The sequence below is a fragment of the Ptychodera flava genome, chromosome 12, assembly GCF_041260155.1.
Source record: "Ptychodera flava strain L36383 chromosome 12, AS_Pfla_20210202, whole genome shotgun sequence".
NCBI classification, from domain to species: Eukaryota; Metazoa; Hemichordata; class Enteropneusta; family Ptychoderidae; genus Ptychodera; species Ptychodera flava.
Genome location: NC_091939.1, coordinates 16171621 through 16197485, shown reverse-complemented (window position 1 = coordinate 16197485; position 25865 = coordinate 16171621). Strand labels below are relative to the sequence as shown.

Here is a 25865-nt window from a genome sequence, read left to right as displayed (position 1 = left end):
GGATGGTATTTTATCTGAATTGACAGAACGTAATTTTGTCTTTCCCGCAGAATTCTACAATTTCAAAAAATCTGATGATCAACCTCAAAACCTCGTGAGAAAAGCTAACACAGCCATCGGTGTGAAATGTGTTAGAGCCATACATCAAACATTTATTAAAAAATGAAAAATTCATGATTTTTTTTTTATGCTTCGTGTTTTTGGGGTGTTAGTCATTGTCATAGTTGATGTCTCTTGAACCATAAACCTGTAAAGAGTTGGCATGAGACATCGTTTCAGGCCCATCATTTTTCGTACCTGTGGACCAAAAGATGCTACAGTATGACACATATCAGTCCAACTTGCTATAAAAATATCATGAATGATTAAAAGAAAAGCGTGCGGCCATGACATTTTATAACGATTTCTGCACATGCTGTACTTTGAAATATAACTCCCACATGGACAGTTTGAAAATGCACTGTAGTGCTTTCAAAGATTAATCTTCATGGCAACGTTAGCGTTTTGATCAGCTTTACAGACAGAGAATCTATGCACGTGTCTACTGTTGTGTGATCTCTTGACATAACCGACTTTATCCAAAATAATTTTGCTGAATCTCCGTAAAGATATGCACTGAAATATTCAACATCTTCAATCTTTGAAGCGGTTTAGGTGTGGTTCACTGTGGGTTTGAATCTGATCAAGAAATTACTGAATTTGATAAGTCAGCACTTAAAGTTACGATGTTTTCAAGTGTGCCCAATTGAAGTTTCTCTTTTCTATCATAGTAATCATTTGACCTATATCAGTGTATACCGATATGTATATATACTCGATATATGTACAGATATATATGTATCTATTTAAGTTTATATGACATTGTGTTTTTGCATGTTGGTTCCAATTTTGCTTTTTTCACTTGATATCACTTATATTTCATTGTTAAAAATTTGACAGATTGTTTTATAATTTGTACTTAATTTTGTATTTCTTGGATTAAAAAATAGAATCATTTTGTTATCAAATGAAATCTTTTCATTGTGCAGAGGTGATTCCATTTACTTAAGCTATTTCCTGTGTAAATTATGACTGCTGCATATTCTGAGCATGCCTTTTTTCCACAAACGAGTGTATCAGACTTGTACAGAGCCCTGTTAGTGTAGTTTAAATTCAGGAAAAAACCTTACTGCCATCACAAGAATCCACTCAAAGAGAGAACACTTCATGCGGTGGCTGTAGGTCAACAGAAACTTGGTTATAATCTTCTGGGCACGATTCTGTATCCGGGTAACCACGTTATTTTGTTTGTTCGCCGTCATGAGGTGACAAGAAATACAACTCACATAAAGCTTAGTGATACAGGAAAAAAGTCACATTTAAACAGTGAGCATCAACTAGCTCTTTGTGTTCAACTGCCAACATCCGTGGACACATACTTTTATCATCGGAAGTCCACACTCATTCTCTGCACAAATTTTTTGGTGAATCGAATCACACAATTTTGGAGTATTTGAATTGTCATCTGCGTATAATTCATTTATGTAAACTACATTTTAAAAATATAAAATGACAAGGTTTTGTAATGTATAATAATGTTAGTATGGAGTTTGTACGGCAGATTTGGAGCTCCATTCAGGCAACAAATCATGAGAGCAAACTCAAAAATTATTCCTAAAATTAATAAACATCAATATTTATGAATTAACTGGAAGTCGTCTGCCATCTAACAGATCATGATAAAATCTGCAGAAGAGATTTATTCTATTCACCCCACTCCCTGTAAGTAGCCACAATCATCGTTGACGACAATGGGTTTGGGCCAAACCATCGTGGTTTAAGGTTAAGAAGAGTCTCAGTTCCAGTATTTTAAATTGTGAATGTTAATAGCGCTGATCGCAAAAGACGTCACTGTTCTCTCTCATTAATATGCATAAATAAACATTTGTCAGCATTTTCTGCATAAACGACAAAATAAAACCTGCGAGTGTTAGAATGGCTATTTAGCGTCACACTTTTCGTATGAATTGATGACTGAGACTACAAGCTACAACAACAGCCGCAAATACTACGACAAAATTTGTCCGAATTTCAGCATGTTTGTCCGAAAGTCGCACGCGTGCAGCTATATTTATGTAACACACCACCACCAAAATCGCGATCAATGTTAATTATGGTTCACTTTCAACAGCAAGAGTTGGCTGCATTACTGGCAAGTAAAACTGAAGTAATTGAGGTCAATATCTGAAATGAACCTGAATCCAAAAACCATTATGCTAAAGTTTACATTCAACAGTCTTTGCTTATCGTTAATTTATGGCAATTGTACGCAGAATTTAATTAGTTTGCAAATTGGACATCATTAGCTGATTCTTATCTATCGATACTACTTCAGCCTCATCTACATGCATGTATCGTTTTTCCCTTGTGGGTTTATTTTGTCTTTACGTTGTCTATACATGTTCATTCTTTGTTTCTGACACTAATTTATTTATATCCAGGGAAATTTGATAAATGCTTGTGATACTGAAGTAATCATTATTTGTTCACAAAAACATTAAAAGTCACATCATTTATTATACAGTGTGTGTTTTTAATGATTCTGTCATCTGGGAAAATAATGGGCATTACTGATCAAAAGTAGCTGTAGTAAAATCCCTTTTTTTACTCTCATCTTTTTCACTCAGAAATTTTTTTCACACATTTTGTTACTACCAGGAGGATGACGTCAAAGTGCATAGCCAGATATGTGTACTGCATTGTTTGATTTTATAAACCTTTTTATTTTGTGAAAATTTAAACATGAACTCAAATAAAAGAGATTCCATGGCAGTCTTTTCTCAGTTGTACATCTCAAAGTAATATACTTGTTTCTCATTTACATCAGTTACAACATTGTCGGTAACAGTATCGTGCAAGAATGTCCAGAGCAAATACAAGATTTCTACAGTGTTCAAAAATATAAATGTACGATTGAGTGATGCTGAAAAGGTATTATTTGTCCTGCAGAAATTCATATATTCTTTTTATGACAAGAATAGTTCAGAATTATTCGTGAAAGTCAAGGCATATGGTGAAAACAAGAGAGATTCCAAGGGAAAAATCCATTCCTCTTTGACAAACATAACATTATTTTTGTGTGGCCCTTATCAATTTCCTTCTTTTTATTGGCTAGTACGTGAGAACTTTCTTGAGGAGAAAGGTGTAAGATGTTAATCTTCATGGTGGTTCTCCCTACTCTTAGGCAACTGGGGCCTCCAGTGAGAAATATAATCCTTCTCCATTAGGTAATGCTCCTCAGAGCAATGTCCAGAAAAAAGTGGCTCTATTTTCTCTTTTGTCAATGCGGTATTAATCAAACGGAGGAGTGTTTAACAAGTGCTTGAGGGATGCATGTAGCTTTATCTAGAAAAGCGTGATTATCACAGTGTCTGCTGTCAGGGTCCATTAACAGTTTAGAGAACATTTCCTTTTGACTTGTCTACATGAATGTGTGTGTGTGTGTGTGTGTGTGTGTGTGTGTGTGTGTGTGTGTGTATTTGTATGTTTGTGGTTGGACATTTGATGGGGCAACACCTATTAATGTCACATGATTGAAATAATACCTCGATTACAACTGTATACATACTGATGAAGTCTGTTTTGATTCTGTTGAAATGTTTTAGAAATCTTTTGTTCATTTGAGATAACAGAACAGAACAGACTGCCAAAAAGGTGAAGCAGATAGAGAGATTTGGAAACAGATCTACAAGCACTTGCTGTAATCAGTGCTGTCATGTTTTGCAAAGAGAGTGAGTTCATCCTCCTCTTATCACCTTTCAGTATAAAGTGTCTCAAGAAACTGATATGATAGTGTCAACAAAGAAATGAAAGTCCACAGTAACATCATAGTGGAAGTCAAAGCCAACATCAGTAAATTGACATTCAGGTCTTCTGAGAGGAAATTATCAGAAAGTTTTAAAATCTCAAATATTCATAAAGGTAATACCTACCGGTATAGTCTGTTTGAGAGTGTAAAGAAAATTATCCTCTGTCACAAATGTTTAGCCACCTGCTCACAGCATCCACGCACTGGTATTTCTGAACACTGGATTCAATTGTGTCTTTTCCCTGATAGTTAGGAACCTTTGAGAAAAAACTTCTAAGCAATCAACGTACCATGGTACAGCAGTCTTTATTACTCATCACTCTTCGTTTACGCTAATTCTTCACTGACATGTTTTCTTTGGTATACAGCCTGATGCCCATCTCTATAAACGGCACTGCAAGTATTGCTTTATACATTTTCAAGTTAAGTTTGTTAGGAGGGTGTAATTTCTGAATCTACAGTTTTACTGCAGTCCTTCCATTGCCCTGTTATAATTCCTTTGAAATGAATTCAGGACACTCATCAAGTCTTCCGGCAGGTTTTCCAGTAAATTGAATATTAACCAAATACCCAAGCACTTGAAACAAATTTAATTCATCACCCTAAGAAAAAGTGTTTTACTTTAATTGAGCAGCTACTGATTGAGGTTCAAGAGGTCCCTTGTGTAATTTGCCACTTGTATTGACACTCAGTGACAATTTGAGCAGTGCCGTGACTATGCAGTCCTTTCAATAACAATGCTTGGCCTTTCATTGCTGCAAAGTTGATTACAACTGATGACTGTGTTTCCACAAAGAACACTTCAGCTTATTGCATTCATTAGCTACGCTTTCTCTGGAGTTTTTTTTATAGCTGGCAAAATCCTGTCTGGCTTTGCAGCTAATCCTGCCCAGATGGCAGGTGGAACTTGTGCAGCACAATGACTCCATCAGCTGAAATCTGCCATCAAAGAAATTTTTCACACTATGTGTACAGGTTTAGATATAATGGCATCAATGCCACTGTGAATTTTATTACTGTAGTGAAAATTTCAATTTTTTTTTGCAAAAGTTTCCATTTTTTGTGTGCAAATGAATGTTAATAAAATTTCATGAATTTGTCATTTGAAATGTTCAGATATTCTTTGTTTTCGTCAGTTTTCAAGGTTTTTAAATACTTCTATTATGACTGCATGTTTGAAAATATAGGATCTGAAACTCAAAGTAAATTCAGACTGTTGGTGAGATTTTGTAAATCGACTTTAGCTAATATTAAGAAAAGCCAACGAAAGAAACAACAAAGAAATTTCATTATCAATTATCTCCCAAGTTTAAAGCCATTGCAGTTGCAATTTGGTATAAATTAGTGAATGTCAAACCCTTTTTGGTTCATTCACTTATATGAATCTAGCATTCAAAAAAATTGAAATTTTGATGATTCTGTTCTTTCTCTAAGACTAAATCAAACTCAAAAAAGTTGTGTCAGTGAGTTCATGAAATTATCGTTTGAAAGAAAAAAAATACTTCAATTACAGATCACATCAGAGGTTTTCTTTGGCCGGCTAACATGATCAGTACTTAGCGATGGAGCACTTAAGGGATAAATTGTGAGATCAAGAAAGCACTTTCACAGTCTAATAGATTTAATGATAGAAATCTTAAAAGCAGGAAGAAATTAGGAAACAGAGCCTGTGATGGGAATTTCATTACAGACAGCCAAATGTTAATGGTTCAGCTTAGTGGTCGTAGTCGCTCAGTCAGCTAAGGGGACTTCCAGTGGAAGCTCTCTGCATCAGAAACATCATTCCAGCTCCACAGAATCACAGTTAATTTTTTGTTTTTTATGTATAATTTACGATGAAATGTCTCTGGCGATGACTGTACATCCATCATGGTTGCTAGAGAAATCAAGTCTGAGTACGTCCAAAGACATGTTTGTGGTCATTGCAGTGGAGTCTTAATAATCTTAGTGTACTTACCATTATTAAATTTCTGGTTGATGATCGACAATATTTATCAACCAGCATGGTCTGTTCTGTTCTGTTCTGTCCCAGAAATCTCATGCAAAATGAGTACATCATAATTTTTTTAAGCATGTTATACGAGGAAAATATTTTTTTGAATGATGATTTTGTCTATATCTGTTCACTGAAATAAATCAATGCAGACCTCGTTTTGTTTTCATCACAAATGGAGCATTTTAAAAGCTATGTCATAGCACAGTACTTAATTCTATGCCATTATGAAACCTGTATAGACAAATTGTACATTTCTGATTTCTGAGAAGTGTTTTGATTTCAAAACAGACTAATTATGTACTTGGTAAAAGAGTTGGGTATGTGGATTTAATTTCCATGTACTTCCTGAAACCATAGCCATAAAGGCTTACAATGCATGCATGGTTATAAGAGTCAATAGCAGAGTGACTTTTGTGTGGAGCGGTTGTACAGATGTGTGACCTATCATGAGGAATTAAACACAGGTGAATCAAACCTTTGTAAAAAAAACAAACCACTACAGCCACTAAATATGTCGTGTTTTAAATGCAATAATTTTTCCATGTACCATCCGAATCACAAGTACAGTACTAACATCATGATTTGAATTCAATGTTTAAAACTACCGGTACATGTACAGAATATTGCTTCTGTCTAATGGTACAGCAGTTAACAATCTTTGCATTGTATAGTCTTATTGTTGACAAGATACGGACACTAGACAATTAAAAGGTGCCTGTTTGCAACATACATCGATCACGATCGTAAGAACCTATAGGCGTCAACATTTTTTGATTATCAAAATCATGCACGCACTCGATGCGAAACCGATACTGCTGCGTGATTTGTTGTGTGATTTTAAAAGGAAAATAATGTTCAAATCAGTTTACATGGCACCAAGATGAATGATAATAGCTTGACCTCAGGCACAGTGCAGAGATATTTATTCAAAATATAACAACCCAAGAATGATTTAATTCTTCCGATAAAATATTGGTCTGTGCTCGGTGATTATTTATTTAAAACATGAATTGATCGTGGCTAGCACCTGATAATTCTTTTGAGAAATATGTGTTTTCCCTTTAGGGAACAGATGTGATTATATATGTCTTTGATATTTTTGTCCTTCGATATGTTTTTCGACTTCATAATTTATCATATTTGAAAAGTTTACATCTTAACCATGAGGCAGGTGGGAATTTTATGCAGTATTTGAGAGTTCTCAACCAGAAATAAGGGAAGTGGAACTTTGATTGGTTCGATTGGTTCTATTAGACAAATTATCCAGCAGGTTTCCTGCTATACTGCTACATACACCGATATTCATACCAGCACAGAAATATTATTAATTCATAGCTCTTATAATTTTCAAAAATGTGCATGATGCAGCCACAATCGTTGAATTACCATGCAATGACTGCAGAATAGGAATCAAAAGCTGGTAAACAAATTTTCTTGACAACTTTAAAGAACATCCAAAGGCTATTTGCATTAATGTGCACGTTACACAGGCAACCGTTCAGTGACAAAGCAACAGTGATTTTACAGTTTGATGATGCTCAGTAAGATAAGCCACACTGAGTCTGTAAATTGACAGACAACCTTAAATTCGCAGTCTACAATGCTTCCATCAATATATAACAAAAGGTGAATTTATGTTTACCCTAGTGGTTACCCTTGTCTTTCTCAATGCCGGAAAAAGTCATGTATGACAATTACCACAGTGTTAAATTATGACATTTTCATGGTGTTTAATTTTGCTTTAAATGTCTGTTAAAATGGTGTCAAATAAGTGAGCCCTTGCATGTTATAATATACCGTATCTGTGCAGACCTCCTGCTAGTCGCTTCTTGTTCCTGGAAAGTATCTTCTTATAATTCCATACAATGTTTTCACCGACATGGACCTTTTGAAAATAGCACATACTACTTTGTATACCCTGAACGTGCCGAAGCTTATTGGATGTTACTGATAAATTCCAATGGAGCTGTGAATTTTGTGAAATAGCCTGTGCAGTTTCAGAAGAATAGAAAAGCCTGATAACTTTGTCCTCGGTGGCATTGAGCTTGCTGGCCGTTTATTCATAAAATTGTTATGCATACACGTACGTGAAAATAGTTCAAGGCACACTTTTTTCCAAGAATTGAGATAACAGAATTACTGGAACATGACTCAAATCAAATGGATAGATGCTACTTTAACCCCGTGGCTTTGCATGAAGTATGTACTCATAGACACATTTGATGGCTTTGATGAACTACATTTGCATGCAGTATACAGCTTATGCAGCTGAAGTCTTCTGTGGTTTCTGCTCAGCAAATGTATGCATCTTGGTCATCAGACCCTTTGCCAATCTCTGTAAACATACCTGCAAGTTTGGAAATCCCAGAGGTTAATAGGGGCTTTGGAAAGCATTAAGCTTGTCAGAATAATCCTTGAGCCACCAGGCTGACCAGTAAAATCCACTAATCAGTCTTGTAGCCAAATAATCCTCCTCTGGAATTATGAATGAATTCCGGTGACAGGAAATGCTTGGTGAAGCTTTTGTGAAAGGTTATTTGACCTGAACAGACCAATCTTACAGTGCAGTTTTGCATTTACATGATTTCCATGCCGTATCTGTGCCATTTTATGCAAATTTAGTATTCTTCTAGGAACTATGTAAATTCAAGATAAGGCAATGCAAGCATGTTAGGAGATTCAGCTAATGCTCAAGAGGGCAGGAGTTTCTATCGGTTCCTATCAGTTGGGCCTATACTTGTTCCTGGTTGTTATGTGTAAAATATTGGTTTCATAAAGACGAATTTCCATAATTGTACTTTTTTCTACATGCAGATATATTTTGGCTATTTCCAACAGGCTTTTTCTTTTTTAAAATGATACTATATACTGTTGATTGACCAATCAGAGTGCTCAATTCAGGGTGTTTTATTTACTCATAAAGCCTTGGTCACCAAATTCCAGAAACGAATGACAGCGCCGTAGTAAAGTACTGTCCAATCAAAAGTGAACATGTCATATTCTGTAGACATCTGGTACGTTTTAATATTCAAATTTGGTAACACAGCGGAAACCAGCTGCAACACAAAATCTGCTGTGCCCTAGGGCATTTATATAATGTGCCCCAGGGCATTTATAGGATGTTCCATTACATTGGAAGGCTATTTCACAAATAAAAGTTTTAATTCATATCCTAAACATGTTACATTGACAAAGGGGACGGTTGACGTAAACACATTGAAAACGAAAATATATCAGTTAGGGGCGATAGTTTTTAAGTCGGATAAAACCCTCGTACTCGGGCTCTTCTGGTATATAAAGTCCAACCCTACGATAAAATGTCTCGGCCTGCGGCCTCGACATTTTATCATGGGTTGGACTTTATATACCAGAAGAGCCCTCGTACTTGGGCTTTTTCTTTTTATAAATGATACCAGTATTCATGTCTACAGACTGTGAGCACAAATTAACCTATGGTGACATACAGATTGATTATGAAGACTTTTGTACCGGTATATGAAACAGGTTGTGCTCACTTCTTTCAGTATATGTGGCATCACTTCTGTGTTTAACCATACCAAGAGGTACACCTAACTTTTTGCAAAGTTATTGCCACATCTACTCAGCATGTATTTCTTGAATTTGTATTTACACTGGTATATGTGAGTCTGATTACGGTGGAAGGATTTTCGTCGGATGTAGTTTTGTCATTTCCCTTCTTGAAAATGTGAGTAATAAAAGACAGACAACAAAATACAATTTCTGTTACATCGTTATCTTCCAACTGTTGCAGTTTGTGTATATCCAGCACAGATATGCTGCAATAATAACACTGAAATAGTGCTGAAATGCGGCTCAATAACAGGCGAAATTATACCTACAAAAGTCTAATGCATATTAAGTTCTTGCTGTATTTGAATTGTATGTACTTCTTTTGTTTCCCTACCTCAGTCCCGCAGGAACCAGTATGACAATTGCAATTGTAACATTACCAAGCATGCCTCCGCCATCATCAATCACGGTAAACCTTGTGCAAATATTGACTTTGTCATTTTATACTGACAATCCAAAACTTCCTCTGTGAAAAAAAATCAAATATTTGCAGAGGTGGTGTGTCATCAGTTATCATTTCTTACTTTGAAAGATATCAACCGCATTCACTAACTTTTGAAATTTTATACACCGGGGATGCTAAACTGAAGGTTTCCATTGGAAACACGTACAGAATGTTTTTATTCCACATTGAATGGTGAAACCCTGCAGGCTAATTACCACAGCCACGCAATTTTCCATCCCAGAAAATTTGAATGGGGAATTTATCTGTAAAGCTGGCATGATATCTTTGATCATTTCTGATTAGTGTGTCGTACAGCTTTTCTTCAAATCTTGTTTCAACATAAGCAGAAGTCTGATTTCTCTCTCTGGAGTTGTTGCAAAATTCATCTAGTTCTAAATATCGCGCATTTTCACGTGGATTTATTTTCACATGGATTTAGGATTTCACTTGGATAAGTTCTTCCCTATGAATTTATCTTTCAGAATTTGAATATTTAGTCTTTTGCATGCCCTAAGCTGTGAAAATTTTTCTGAAAGCTGATTTGTATCATGGGGAGTGATTTATTTCCTTGCTGGCATAAACGACCCTACAGGGAAAGGACAGCAAATGTTGACTTTGCCGTATTCATAGTCAAACTGATCATTCCTAAATGGGTTTATCAGTAGCAGCAGGAAGAAGAATAAGGCAACCAAAGGACAATATCTATGTTAATGTCGACCATTTTATTCCATCATTCATGGCTCCGTTTACTCCACAAACTCTTTTATCAGTGAAATTATGAACATGCAATTCTTCAAACAGTCTCAGCCGAAAGCCTCCCGTCACATCGCTCATGGTCTCCGCTTGCCTGTTGAGAGTCTCATGTTTCCCTCGGAGCTTAGAACGCCAATGAATGCACAGCTGCCATACTCAAACGGAGAATATAAGTCCCTTTTTATATCTTTTCTAATTATTGAATCCATTCGGCTTTTCACAAGCTGACCGTAGAGTCGTTCTCCTTCAAGTAGCTCAGACAATATTCAAGTTTGGATTTCCAGTAAAGTCAGCGTAACTTTTTCCCCCATTGTGCAGTATCTGATAGGATAAACAGCAAAAGCGTTCAAGTGTGAGGAAAAGCAGGGCTGTTTAGTTACGCTATTATAACAGAGCTGCAAAATGGCAGAATGAAGTTTATTTGGCAGCAGGCAAATTATTGCTTTCTTTTTAAACTCTGCCGCAAAGAAGCTCAGGCGAATAACTTAATCAATAAGGTAGAAGCATTGCAAAGGCTATTCTCTATTTCTGTTTCTCTTCCTGAATACAAATCACATTTGATTAGAGTAATTCATTTTCTTCAGTTCATGATAACTTAGCTGACTTGACGTCATAACATTGGTACCAGTACACTAATATTGGTTTCAGATGCACACCTAACGATCAACTGTATCAGTGGAATTTAAACTAAACTCTTTAAAGTAGATAAACCGTACATAGAGATATTAAGACAAAACACAGCCAAGTCCCACACACTGAAGTGCAGGAGCCTTTTAAATAGTAACGCTGGCAGTGTTTTTTCCAACATACATACGGCAATTCATACCGAGTAATTGCGTACTACGAAAGTTGTTGAGTTTTTTAATCGTCCCCTGTACAAGCTCTTAATGTGTATGCTTGAGGTTACTTCAAGATGCCAAATAGACACACTTGAATGCTACATAGGCTGTTGGCGTTTTTAACAACGCTAAGTATGTGAGCTCCATACAGAGAGGTCAAAGAAAGTGAACTAACAACGGTGTGTGCTGGCTATAGCTAACTCAATTTTAAATTTAATGATACATGTATTTCCAAGTGCTAGCATTTGAGTCGTGATATTAATTTGGCATCATTTCAGTTTCTGGAACAAAATCTCACAGTGAAAAATGCCCGCCACAGCTTGGCAGATTTGTGCTCATAAATGAATAATATGATCGGAATCTGAGATGAATTTTTCATGTTAATCCCGGCGTACTTGTATTTGCTTGATATGTTTGTTTCTGTTGACAGCTGAACATGATTATAAATATTTTACAAACCAATTGAATTCCAGATAGGTCTGTTCAGGGCAGGTGTTATTTTGTAAAGATGGCCCATTAGAAATGTGTAATCTCAGGTGTGATACACTCAGTCCAAGGGCAGTTTTAGAATCGCGGTCACAATGACCCGTGAGATGTAGTATGGTTGTATTGCGCATTCCCGCTGTCATTTACAAGTATATTTTACATCATCTTTTTAAAAAATGAATTCTGATATGAAAAAAAAAATTAATTGTAAATAATGCACAGATCTCCAGTAATTTCATATGACAGGTTTATATATACCTTTGTGTATTGTGTAAGCTCAAAGAATCAGCCGTTTTACGACTGTGACTGCTGCAGTCGTACAATATTGAAAGTTTTGAGTCTTCAATTATACATCAAAAGAAAGCACCATTTGCAGTGATAGCGTCACGTCGTATTTGAAAGTCATTAAACAGGCACTAAAGTCAAAATGTTTTATTTGTATGGATATAGAAGATTTATTTAGATTTTCAAATATTGATTTTTGGAATTATGAGAGTTTGGTCTCCATGGAGCATTACTCAAAGTCTAATGACATGTTTACCATTATGATTTATTCAAAACAGAGAGCTTTGTTTGGGTCATGTTGATGTCAATGTTTAATTATCTAAATTTTTTCACTCATCGATGTCTTTTGGTCATAATCTCACATTATTGTGCTTCTGAAATCACATACAGTATATGAGAAATCAATTGCATTGTAAGATGTGTGCCCTTGATCAAGGCATTGAAAGAAAATGTGACAGCCCGAAAGTTTCACGATTATAATGCTTTCCTTTTTAAGTGTCCGACCTTCTCATACAGTATTGTTAACGACTTTGCGATCTGTGTATTCACCACAATGCATTCAGAACACATCTCAGTACTGTCTAAATGTACTGGCTTTAAAGTTGACTGCAAAGTAAAATCCCAGAGTAATATGTTATACGAGGTTGTTTTACGGTTTAAAGTGATAGTGGGTTTCTCTCTCTAAGGGAGACAATGTGTGATGGCGATACACAAAGTGTATGTGTGCCTCAAGTACCCATGGGAATTTAAGTGACGTATATTACTTGAAGCATATGTCAATACACGTGGTTTTTTTGCCTCAACAGCTGTCTATTTAAATTTCGCAGGTGGGTTTACCGCTTCATGCGAGCTCCAAACCTAAGAGTGTCAATCTCTCAATGCTAGATCTGGATACTTTCAGTGAAAGCTGTGAACAGTTAATGCATCATTTTGAATTGAATCTTTGAAACTGTATAAGATTATACCTTATCTACATCATACTGTATTACTGTTAATTTAAGTATTGACCCGGGATGAAACAAAGGAATTCGCCAATCTACAGTTATACCGTAGATACTGTGATTTTCGTTCGAGATATCAGTATATATCTGCCGCAATGCTGATCCCCAAACCTGTTAGTCATAAGAGCATTTATTATTTAACTTTTAGTTTCAATAATGCACGTTTTATATATAGTGGTCACCATCTCGTACCTCTGATGTGTGATGTTTAAAGCGTTGTAGTTTGAGTTCTATATTGGAAGTTGTAAATCATAACGTTCACAGTTCCGCTGCTTGAATGACCCTGTATTTGTCAGCTTCAAATATTAACCTGGCAATTTCTTTTCGTTTCATAATACAGCAGTATAATTACTTTAGCTTCATAAAAAATTAAAAATTACATAAAAATGTTCACAAAGGTGGGAATGTCACAGAATGGCAATTGTTCAACCGCTAATTTGTTCAACTACTGTGTGTTTTTCTCCGGGACTGATGTTTAATATTTGTACTGGGGGCTAAGTAATTTCTCAGAGCAAATAAAATATCCTGTCATTTCCACATTTTTCCCCAGCCATAATTTAGAAATCTTCAAGGCTGAAGCAATCAAACTGCCAGTCCTGTTTGGTTTGCTAGGTTTGACATACGAGGAAATATTGCTTATTGATTTACATCCAAGCTAGTTATGGCTAATATCTAAGGTTTTACACAGTCACTGTAATGCTGTGATCAGTTACGTGTGTGATTCCTAGTGAGAATAGTTTGGAACCGGGTAAACTGCAACAGAGGGCTTTTCTGAGCCTGTTGAATGACAAAACAAGTCAAGTCACTGTGATGATAAGGCTTATCATGAAATATAGAAAGCTATAATTATACAATCTTGTTATTAGACTGCTTGATTAGACATGTCTAAGGCCATCAGCTCATCGGTCCGTTTCCCTCGAGGGTTTGTTCAAGACAAGGTAATCAATCTGTTGCTAGTTTATGAATCAATCATTTCTCAATGAGCCATCAAAAAAAATAAACAAATAAAAAGATGAATCGTGACTTATTTGTTGATCAAGTAAATGTTATCAGTAGTTGGAGGCTGATTGGTTTTATCTGCTTGTGATGTCATCTGATTGGTTGCGTGATTGATATATTGATCGATTGATTAATCATCGATTCCGTCCATGAAATGAGTACTCAGTCTGCATAATTGGTAGTTGCTCCTCTGATTAATCAGTCATTCAGTCCATTTGTCATTTTGACCAATCAATTGATCAATTGCTTGATTAAGGGAAGGCCATTTGATCAATTGCCCACCCAAATATGGACAAACCAACCATTTGTATGGAAGTCAGCTATAAAACAGTATGGTTCAATATACCAATCAAAATTTATGAAAGATAAACACACTGCAAAATATGAAGAAATGCATTTCATTAGCAAAATAATAGTACTGTGACTTCACTGTAAAGCTGGCGACTACCGTTACTTTGGAAAGGATGTACAAGTCAGTACGTATACAAGCGTCTCATAGGATTACACTTCAGCTCATAGCTAGAAAATCTCAATTCTACAGAAACGTCATTAAATATCTGTGCCCATAGGGAAACCACCAGAAAAAATGCTGACACAGCGTTTTACCATTGCTATACTATATTCGCTGCCTGATATAACGTTCACTGACAAGATGACCTATATATTTTTTATTGTGATAAAACTTGAAAACTTACAAAGGAAAATTTACATATCCACAATTCCAATTGTCGTAGGTCAGAAATCCAGCTTACCAGTAGGTAAAGCAGTCAGTATCATTCAATGTGTATCCTACAAAATAGGATTATTGTAAGAAAAAGATTTAGACAAACAGTATACCAGTCATAGTTTACTTTCAAAAAGAAAAGATACACAATGGTGTGATTTGGTGTGATAAAATTCTTGATTGGTGATGATTAATGTACCATGCATAATCAGGCTAGACAATACTTCAAGTTTAACAGGAAATCAAACGTCAAAAATGTCCAAGCATCTTTCCTGTCTTCACTGACATTGCCCATAATGCATTTCCTCATGAAGTGAAGCTGTAAATCAGATTTACAATTTTTAAGAATTTCAATCCTTGCAGATGTTCAGTAAAATGGGCTAGACTTCCGTCAGTCTATACATCTGGCTTTACCATTGTTCATTCAGTACCATCATTCAGACGCCTCTGAAAAAATAGCAGCCAAACTTGGGACATTGAGAACACATATAATTAAATTTAACTTCAAGTCATGTCAGTTTGTTTTGAGAACTGATCCAGTGTGGCTACTAGACAGATATTTTATGAATATTTTTCATGTCCCTTGCCGTCACTAAAATATGCCTTAACCGTTTTCTTTCACATTGAGCAAAAGGATAATGCTATGGCATATGCAATAAACTCATGTTGATTTGCAATACAATCCAATATGGCCACCTGAGGTACACAATATGTTTTGAATTTTGTTTATGTTCAGATCCAGTACACGGAATAATATCCGAAGAAATTTTTCTCTAATTTGATTTCTTCACCAGTTGTCCTAACAATTAATATACACTTCAATGTATCAACTGTATGCATTTACTGTACCAGTATGTGTGATTTCTCTGGTCAATTTGTCAGTGTATAGTATGCACGATGACACTTTACTTTGCAGTCCTGTAAATCTGTTGATCCAGCAACGACAGTCAGTGACCATTACCTCATGATTACATCAGGGATGTAATTTCAAACTTACAACACAGTACTGCTCTCAAAACAGTAAAGAAGGTCAAGCACTTTAAAAAAGTGCACTTTGTCCTCACGTGAATTAATCATATCGAAAATAAAATAACCCTGTAGGACAGTCCCTCCACCCACTGTAATCGCTATTTCTTTCATGTGTGCATTTACAAACACACATGATATTGTGCCTGTGCTAAGGCTGGCTTTATTCGTGAATATTGCCATGCTGAAAAAAACTCAGTTCATTCAATTTTCATGGAAGTTCCAGGCCTCTGTGACAACTCAGAGCCACATCTTTACAACAGGAATTATCCTCCAGAGAAGCCGGGAAATCAGGATATATATGTATTGCCTGGAGCAGATGAATCCGTGATTACAAACATTGAAACAGAGAAAAGAATCATCTGTGTTTGACAATATGATAATACTTCACTAATAAATCTTTTCTCGGGCAGACAATAATGTTATTTAACATTCTACGTTACTTCTGCAATATGTATTGCAAGCTGTTGCACAACTACAACAAAGAAAAACTTGCTTCTTACCTCACACGCGTTGATCTACTGTAGACTGGCCACATTAGCCTTTTTTTCACATTTCTTTGAAAAAAATAAAAATATGTAAATGGCAGTGCACTTACTTGAAGCAGAAAACAATTATATCTTACGGATCACATTAACACACTTTGCAGTTTTGAACAATGAACTTTTTGTCAACTTGCCGTGTGCAAGAATTATAAAAAAAAAACATTTGTTACTTTCCCATGGTTGGAAATAGTTTGAAAAGAAAGAAAATCAAATGAAATCGCTTCTCTGGGTTATTTTCTAAGAGACCTAGAATTGAAAACAAATCTATTCTGCTGTAGCCCTAAAAGTTTGACAACCTGATCTGTTTTGCAAATTTCAAGACAGAATTTCATCTAAATTTTTTTTCCAAAGATTCATATCCAACTTTTTTTTTAAAATAAATCTTATGAACCATAAGTGTATTTTATCATGTGGTTGCAGTCAGATGCATACAACAGGCATTGAAGATGGGGTTTTTTTTGCATCAAGGGATGTCTACCGTAATTGTCCAAAGCTTAAAGAGCCACTGGTACAGCTGTACTCACTCTTTTTGTCAACCTTCCAGGCATATCATGCTTTCACTTAAAGTCTAACATGACATCCAATATCAGCCGATGAGATCTGAAACTCGCCCAGCACATAAGATGTCTAATGGATTCTAATGATATCCCAACGACCATATCTCCTGGGAGGATTGAATGGGCTAATTACTAGCAAACTTGTAATTTTCTTAAGTGGTCGGTCAGGAAGGATTTAAGTGTACAAGACGCAGAGAATACGTCATCAATGCAATGAAGTTTTGATTTCAGAGACATTAGGACTTGTCCTGGGTAATTTCACGCTGATCAATAGTTATAACTGATAAAGGTTTTGATTGTTCGATAGGACAATTTTTACGGATCATTAGCCGCCATAATTTTTCTCCTAATTTTACTTTTTCATGATTGAATGTTTATCTTATATAAACTGATTTTCTGGATACAGAGGGTGATTTTCAAAGGTTACACATCTGATAGTAGAGAAAGTAGGTCAGACTCACACAGCGGAGTGAGATCAAATTAGAATATTATATTCACTTTAACATCCACAAAAAAACAAACCTTTGCGAAATCAAAACAACCTCATTGCATTACAAATAGTGCACGATCCAAGGCACATGAATAGGATCAATTATGATAATAAGGCGTTGTTGAAAGTAGGAAATAAATGCCTGCACGGCCGCAGGTAAACTTTTGGCAGGACGGATGAAACTTTACAGCAACACCTGTCTGAGAGACAGGTGGAAATAATTTCCAATTTTGAGTTTGCTGATGTAATCAGAAGCAAGGCGACTGAGTATGCAATATGAGAGACGTAATTATCAGGGAAGATACGATGTTACTCATGCTGGTGATAATTGGAAATCGCCTGCATAGATGTCTGGTTCTTTTTTTCCCATGAATTGTCCACACTTCATGATCATTAGATTTTCATACATAAACAAAGCTCATAACTACTGGAATACTTCACATATTTAGCAAATGTACCATGATGTTACACTTTGTGCATCAGAGACACAAATAGATGATACAGAAAATTTCTTAGCCATAAATCAAGTGTAGACTTGACAGATGAATTGCGCAAAAGGCCGTGATGTCCTTTCAGTCTGCTGAGGTGACAAGACCAAGGGAAGCCATCTAACACCGGGATCTAACAATCCCAGAGTATCCATATTTGTATACACACTGTTATTTTCTGCACTTCATTCTGAACATCAAGATGTTTAAATTTCTCAAACTGTTTGTGGTGGCATGTACCTTGACAATTCTCCTTCATACAAGAGATTGAATTTCTTCAAGCGTCTATTAGCGTCCATTTTTTTTGACCGAGTGTTTGTATTCCCAGTGCCTAGTGTTCAGTCAAGCCTGTTATGTCATCCTGTGCATAATTTCTAGTGAAGCAATCTCTTCTGGGGAGATGTACTAGACTAAAGGCTTCTAATATTGATCAGTACGTGAAGTTCACTGAAAATGTGGGACTTTTCCAAATTACGTAAACAGGCTCACATGCATGTTAATCATACCAAGCAGAATGAAAGTTAACACATTTCTCTCTTTCTTTTCGTGTTTCAGTGTTGATACTGATGGCAGGGCTGGTACTCTTTCCTCTGGGACTGGACAACGCGTTCGTGCGACAGTATTGCGGACAGTCGGCGATATTCAATGCAGGGGACTGTGAGATCGGATGGGGCTACATGCTGGCCATCATGAGCACTGCCATTGCCATGTTCTGCCCGGTCTTTGCCAAATATCTCTCCAGTGTGCGGAAGGAGTACGTCAGCTTGCCGAGTAACAATTTAAATGCGCCACCGCTTTTATCGCATGTGTAAGGAAACAGATGCTCTCATACGGAGAACCAAATGCATGTATATCTTGTCATTTTACACGAAAAAAATTTTGTGTATTTTATGAAAGAATGAATCACTATCCGATGTGATGGTATTGACCGTGGAATATAATAACATAATGTTACAAGTTTTGATCTGAAACCAATAAAGATGTCCAAGGGCGTGCTTGTCAAGTGCAAATGTCCGATTTCCACACCATGAACAGTGGCAAGCAGTGTAAATTTGGACCATCAGTCAGGAGCTTCTAGTAATGGAGCATTCGGAATTTTGGAATGAAGAGGTCAAATTTTCAGCCCATGGAACAATCACCTATTCAGACAGTGAGTGCATGGACAGTACTTTGGTGAAAAGAGTGAGCAAGTTAACAAAACATTTGATAGTGGTGCAGCTCCCTGGAAGGGAAAACCAGCGTTCTCTACAATAGTGGTGTAGCCCTCTGGAAGAAAAACCAGCGTTCTCTAGGATAGTGGTGCAGCCCCCCGTTTTCATTCAAGCATTGCTCTGGAAAGCCGGAAACTCAACATACATGAAAAATTTGTGGTCGTCAGTCAATCATTAAAAAATTGACAGGTGTCAATCAAAGCTGCACTAGTCAGAGTGACTGTGGCGCATCTTTATAAATGTATTACCAAGCCCACCTTAAAATTGTGTACAATAGAGAATTTTATCGGTAGATTTGTAAATTTTATGGTGTCCATAATCTTGTCGTTTGCATAAATTGCATGCAGGAGTGCCTGGTTGAATGTTTAATCTTTAACCAAGAACTGCTAAATAAGACACCCAACAATGTTTTTTGACTCTATTAGCTGATTCTTCCCACCAAAGTTGTGTACAAAAAAAAACTGGAGTCGTTTTCTCTTACAATGCAAATCATTGTTCTTGCAGTATTATTGTGTCGCACAGAGCTAGAGTAAAACCTTCAAAGTACCCATATACCGGTATCTATTCCTTGGAAATTTTTCAAAATTTTAAAGAAGAAAGTTCAAATTGCAATTATTGGGGTTTGAACAAAATATAAGATATAAGATATTTTCAAATGATACTTTCTGTCAATAATTCTATACAGAGGAAGAAGTAATGATTTTTAAATTTTTACAGTGAAATTAAGAGTATTAAAAAGTAATGTTTGGTACATAGCGTCATGCATTAAAACATTTAATGTGTTCCATCGTGTTGATATGATGGAATGTACAGTGCTGGACAGTTGATATTGATTGAATTTGGTTTGATAAAAAGCATGAATTTATTTGCGAGAAACAAAAATAATGAATTTTATTCTGATAAAATAGAATACTTTTAATAATTTAAATAATTTTATTTGACTGATTAACAATGATATATTTTAATTGAAGTTTAGTATATGCTACATGAACTTTCACCCCCAGAACTAAAGAATAGAACATAGCATGACACACAGTGAGTTTTCAGAGCAGTATTAACACAGACCCATTCTTATCCATTTACCCACTCTTTTCAAGCAAATGCAGTCAATATCTAGTAGGTAAGATGTCAAGTGCTGTGACATTAGTCAAAAAACTACCACGGTTTACGCTCATATTCCCCTAGTCATTTGTTCTGATGGTGACTTTGTCTTTGAGTATTTAAAAGTTTTCGCTCTATCTGGCATTAAACGTGTAATGACATTTTTTCTTTCCACATCAGAGAATTTATTGTATTGTTTTTATCGCGTAATGAAAGAGGAACAAGATATATTACACGAATGGCATGCCCAGTATTTCAGTCAGTGTGATGAAGTCCATTCCAAGAATGAAAAGACAAAGTATAGAATGATGTAGTACGTCCAAAATCCAACTCCAAAGCAGTCAATGAATTCAGTGCGCATCAAAGTTGAAAATGGCCTGCAGGTACTTCCCACTCACCCAGTATCAAAACCTATCACTGAAGTAAATCCCTATTCATGAGACGGTGAGGAACTTTGGTGTTTCGAGGGCATGATTTGAGATTGTTTCTGAGAATTCAGTTTCTGTGAAACATCCTTGGTGAGACTATTTTCCATGTCAAAAGTAAATCTGACACCAAGTTGATTCAATAGTGCATATTTATGAGGACAATAAAATGAATTCTTGAATAAGCTGTAGCTTGAGAATATTTTCATGTTATGTGGTAAAACAAGTCCATTTCTTCCTCTTCCGCCCGGAGTATGGTGACACATAAGGCATTAGCCTTGTGCACACAATGCATTATGTCCAATGGTATTGTTGACAAACAAATAGCGCTGATCGCAAAGGACATAATTTTTTCTGTCATTAATATACATAGATAAATATTTATCCGCATTTTCTGCATAAATGATGAAAATAAAACCTGCTAGTGTTACAATTGCTACTAAAAGTCACACTAATTTGCATGAATTTATTGTTCAGACTACAAGCTGCAACAACAGCCAAGCATGCGACAACAAACTTTGTCCGAATCTTAGATAGTGTTGTCTGATGTCGCGCACGTGCAGCTATATTTAGTAACAAACCTGAGATCGTGATCAATGATATAGTCCAGCCTAAAATTCGCTTGTCAACGATAATATTGGACATACTACACCCATACAGGCTGTGATGACAAGTTGAACAGTAAACACTAGGCAGGTTGACATGATTTGGAGAATAGAACAAGAAGCTGTTTTAACAAACCAAAATTAAAAAAAAAAGCAGTTTTATATCAAAAGTTACAGATTATGGAGCCATCGCATTGAATACATGGTTGAGTTACCTGGTTGCCTGGTACACAAGCAGAGGAAATAGCCCATTAGAATAAAACCATCAATCATTTATGTAGTAAAGGGCACATTTTGGGCAGAAAGTTTTCATCCTATTTTGTTTTGATAGCGATATTTACAGCTTTCCTCATGCACTGTTGTAATTGGGTTCTTCTGTAACTGTCATAGTTGATGCATGCTGTAGAAAATGATATTAACTTAAATGAAACAGACCATCGACGTATTTCTTATTACATGTAACGAGAAAAATGATGAGGTTGATATTGTGTGATTTCGTGGCCCCACCAGTGGAAGTTGTGTCAGGATCCTCAGATGTGTATCCTTAGATGTATATCCTCAGATGAATCGTATGCATTTGGATGATGATGATGATGATGATGATGATGCGGTGGCCAGAACTGATAAGATATCACAGTTAATATATCATGCTTCAGCTTAGAATGCTGTAGATAGTTTGTTTTGATCATTCATCAAGAATCTATGTAGCAGTGCAACAATGAAAGATTCAATTTGATCAAAAAATGAAAAAACATTGCAGTATTGTTCTTTCCCATAGAAATTGTCAGAAAGTAACAAATTCAGCAATTCTTTGTTCTGTGTACTGAATTATTCCAGACTCTCTAGATTTAAACCTAGCTCTGCCTTTCAACTTACTATGGATGCAGGAAATGTAATTTTTATCAAAAATGTTTTGCTTTGTTCTTGTATGCATGTATAAAAGCCATTGAGTTTACCACATGTCCAAGTTCAGAAAGATCATTGCTACTTGTAAATACTACCGGTATGTAATTGCTGTAGATAATAAAGTTATATATCCTGTATATGTATATACTGCATGAAATGTGGATAAACTTAGAGAAATCCTTTTTTTGAAATTTTCAGACTTTAGCAGCTTACATGTGTAGTCTCTATCCCTGGCACTTTGCCACTTTATTGTGCTATTCTCATAATTTTTTTAAGTACAACCATTTTTATTATAAAGTTTTGAAACAAGCTTTGAAGGGAAAAATGCTCAGCTTTTATTTTCAGCTTATAATGTGTACAGGTAAAAAGAAATCTGACAGGTGTTCTTGTACGATGTCAGACCAACATTGAGATCTGTATTTTCAGTGTAGCTGCATGTAATCTGTTGATTAATCGAACACTGTGAATTCATGGACTCGCATACGTAACTTCAGAGGCATATGTACGTGCATGTTAATACAGACAAGCAGATTCGTCCATAGTGTTCATAAATATATAATGCCTACTGTATATGCACGCAATATGCAGTCACCCACATGCATGCACACACATAGAAAGTACATTGTAACATCAGCACTCGTGGAATAGTATTTTTGCATTGATTTGCATATTACAACCAATTTGTGGTTTACAAAATGAGAACTGACTCATGAGGTGTGTACGGCGATGACAAACATGACGCTTCTGTAGAAAACACCTTACAACTAAACCCCACCACAAATGAATTTTACCCAGTCAGATTTTGTTATCAAAAGCTGCAGATATTTAAATACCTCAATGTATCAAGTTTCCCCATGGTAAAAAATTTCTATTCAGTGTTGATATTGTCTTACACTCATGACAAATTAAAATGAAACTGATAGCCTTAATATGCTGGAATGGTTTCATAGAAAATATCAAATGCACCCTCACAACAACATACGTGTTTTTTTTCATTTTAGTGTGTGAGCTCTACAATGAGTAGGAACACACCCGAAGGATAAGTTTGAAATATAGTATTGCTCTGCATGTGTGTCTTGCTTCTTCTGTTTATCAATAGTTCATAGAACAGTGATCTGATGTAAGAGATTTTTTGTCTTTAGGAAACTTTTAAATCAAAAGTTGACACAGAATTAAAAAGATATCTCCCTTGTAACATTTCTGCTATATTGTACAGCATTGCTAAGCTTTGAAACTTTAACATCGTGGACAGTATTCATTGTGGTGCCATGAGTTTAGATAGGCTAATATCCCATTAAACATGGCTAAATTTCCTGACAGAAAAGAAATTGTGTTTATTGTAAATTTGTCTCCTGATGTTAGACAACAGTGGTTAAGGTTAAACTTTTATATAACTTCTCCTTCACTGGTTCGATGATATTTGCCAGAGCAAGTTGATAAGAATCGCCCCATGACTGCTGTATACTACTTCCCCTTGACCATGAAGGCAAATATCAAGGCCACTCTGAATATCTCTATCCTGGACGATACATAGCAAGGTCAAGCTAAGTTGCTGTTCTTGACCTTGAAAACGGGTTTCAAGGTCGCATTGAATGTCTCCATTTTCACTTGAAATATTGTGGCTGTATACCTTATTCTTTTCCTTGTTCACTTCAGCATCAAGAGGTGTCGGATTGCTGTGCTGACAAAATAATTTTATATCTAATACCGTCACAAATTATCGCCCTTCAGTGATTTTAAGATGAATTTTCAAGACTGTATCTGTGGAAATGAGTAGTACTTGTGAGTGAAGACTGGTTTTCTGTTTGTCAGTATAATTGGTGGAATTTATCTCAGAGTCCGTTTTCCAAGGGTTTCAGCCACGGTCCAGTTTGTGGAGGGACTGTTTCAGCCCAATGTTTTGCCAAAATTGTAGTATACTTTCTGATGGTTAGAGACATTGTCTAGATAGCAACCCCTTTGGAACAAGATTCAGTTTTCAAATACCTACCCACAGTTGTGAGTTGCAAACTGTTGCCATGGCAACATGATACTAAATTGTATAGAGTTCTCTCATCCTGGCTTTCTATTCAAAGGAATCTCTCCAATTTTTCCCCAACTGTTCAAAGTCTTCCTGAAGAAATGAAACCACTCTTCCGGGAAAAGGTTTGGAGACCTTTAACACTAGTAGAGGTAGGCATTCTACCCAGTTACTGTGCCTTCTGATAGTCCTTTAAACATAACACACTTGACAGCATTGAAAGTTAAAATGTGGAAAGAATATAAAAAATTAACAAACGTGTGACATAAACTGCAGATACTTGACCAAGATTCAGGGTTACTATAGTAAGAGTTAAAGAGCAGTATCCATGACAACCAATGCAATATTTTCTTTTCCAATACGTTACAGGGTTGAGTCAATTTTCGGCAGCAATTTTACATGTACACATGATAAATTATGTTGAAGGTAATTTTGCGTTTCCTATGGCATAAGCATGGCCTCCCGCAGTGGAAAACGCTGTTTTTCAATATCCTGAATACATATGATGACTTTGTGGTGACATGTTAATTTTTCATCTGTGATTTTGAATAATTCTCGAAATGTTTAAGAATTGGGATAATAGATCATGCTGACAAATGATATTGTAAAACTGGTGAAGTTTAGTGTGATGATATGAAAAAAACGCCAAAAAACACATGCTAATGGTTTTCTTTCACAGAACAGCTGCAAGAGAAACCAATGGCGATCATGTTTAAGGTCATAAGGTCATGGGATGAAAGGTCAAAAATTTAGCCTTTGGTCAATTTACGTTATTTCAGGGGGGAAGTTGTTCCCATGACCCACCCTGCAAGCATCACGAAAGAATTATGACTTAAATTGTGATGATCAAATATGACAATTGGACTGTCATCAATGTTGAAAGATATTTTACTCCTCAAAATTCAGTATTTTGACAGCCTTTCATTCCGTGTGAAAAATTTGTCTGGAGTATCATATTAGAAATTATAGCAGCAAGGCATTGTGCAGTAGTTTTTTAGAAATATGAAGCTATTATTTGAAGCCTGAATGTTTCTGTTCACAACACGATTGGAACTAATTTGAGAGAACTGGATCTTTATATTTTTCAAATTTCTCAAAAGTGTTGGATGCCCTATAGCTGAATGTTGCAATATTATTTAATTACTCATAAAAACAGGTGCATTGCTCAGAGAGAAAAGCAGCTGAGCTTACATTTGCAGATTAAAGCGACATAAGCTCACTATCCAATTATTCTAAATTAGTTCCAATCATGTTTTACTTTACTTAATGAACTTAACTGGTTTGTTTGATGGACAGGTGCACTGTGTAACTTCTTTCAAATTTTGGCAGATTCCACGTTTGTCTGTTTGATCTTTTTTTTATTGCCAATTACACAATACATGTACTTTCTTAGAGATAATAAAGGCAGGGTTAGTTTCAGCATAGAACTGTTGTCTATACTGATACATTCTTCCGGGTAAGATTTTAACCTGTTCACCCCCAACTCCCTGTAGACAGGCCCTCGATCACCATTTAATAACAATGG

At 35.9% G+C, this 25865-nt stretch overlaps 1 protein-coding gene across 1 annotated transcript in view; it reads left to right on the top strand.

The window, feature by feature from the left end:
• The window catches only part of LOC139145171 (LHFPL tetraspan subfamily member 7 protein-like), a 98710-nt gene extending 78085 nt beyond the window's left edge, over positions 1–20625 (top strand). The window contains exon 2 of the mRNA XM_070716157.1: positions 18628–20625. Within this exon, the coding sequence (XP_070572258.1) occupies positions 18628–18884 (257 nt within the window). The 3' untranslated portion in view covers positions 18885–20625. The remainder of the gene's footprint in view (positions 1–18627) is intronic.
• The last annotated feature ends 5240 nt before the right edge of the window (positions 20626–25865 follow it).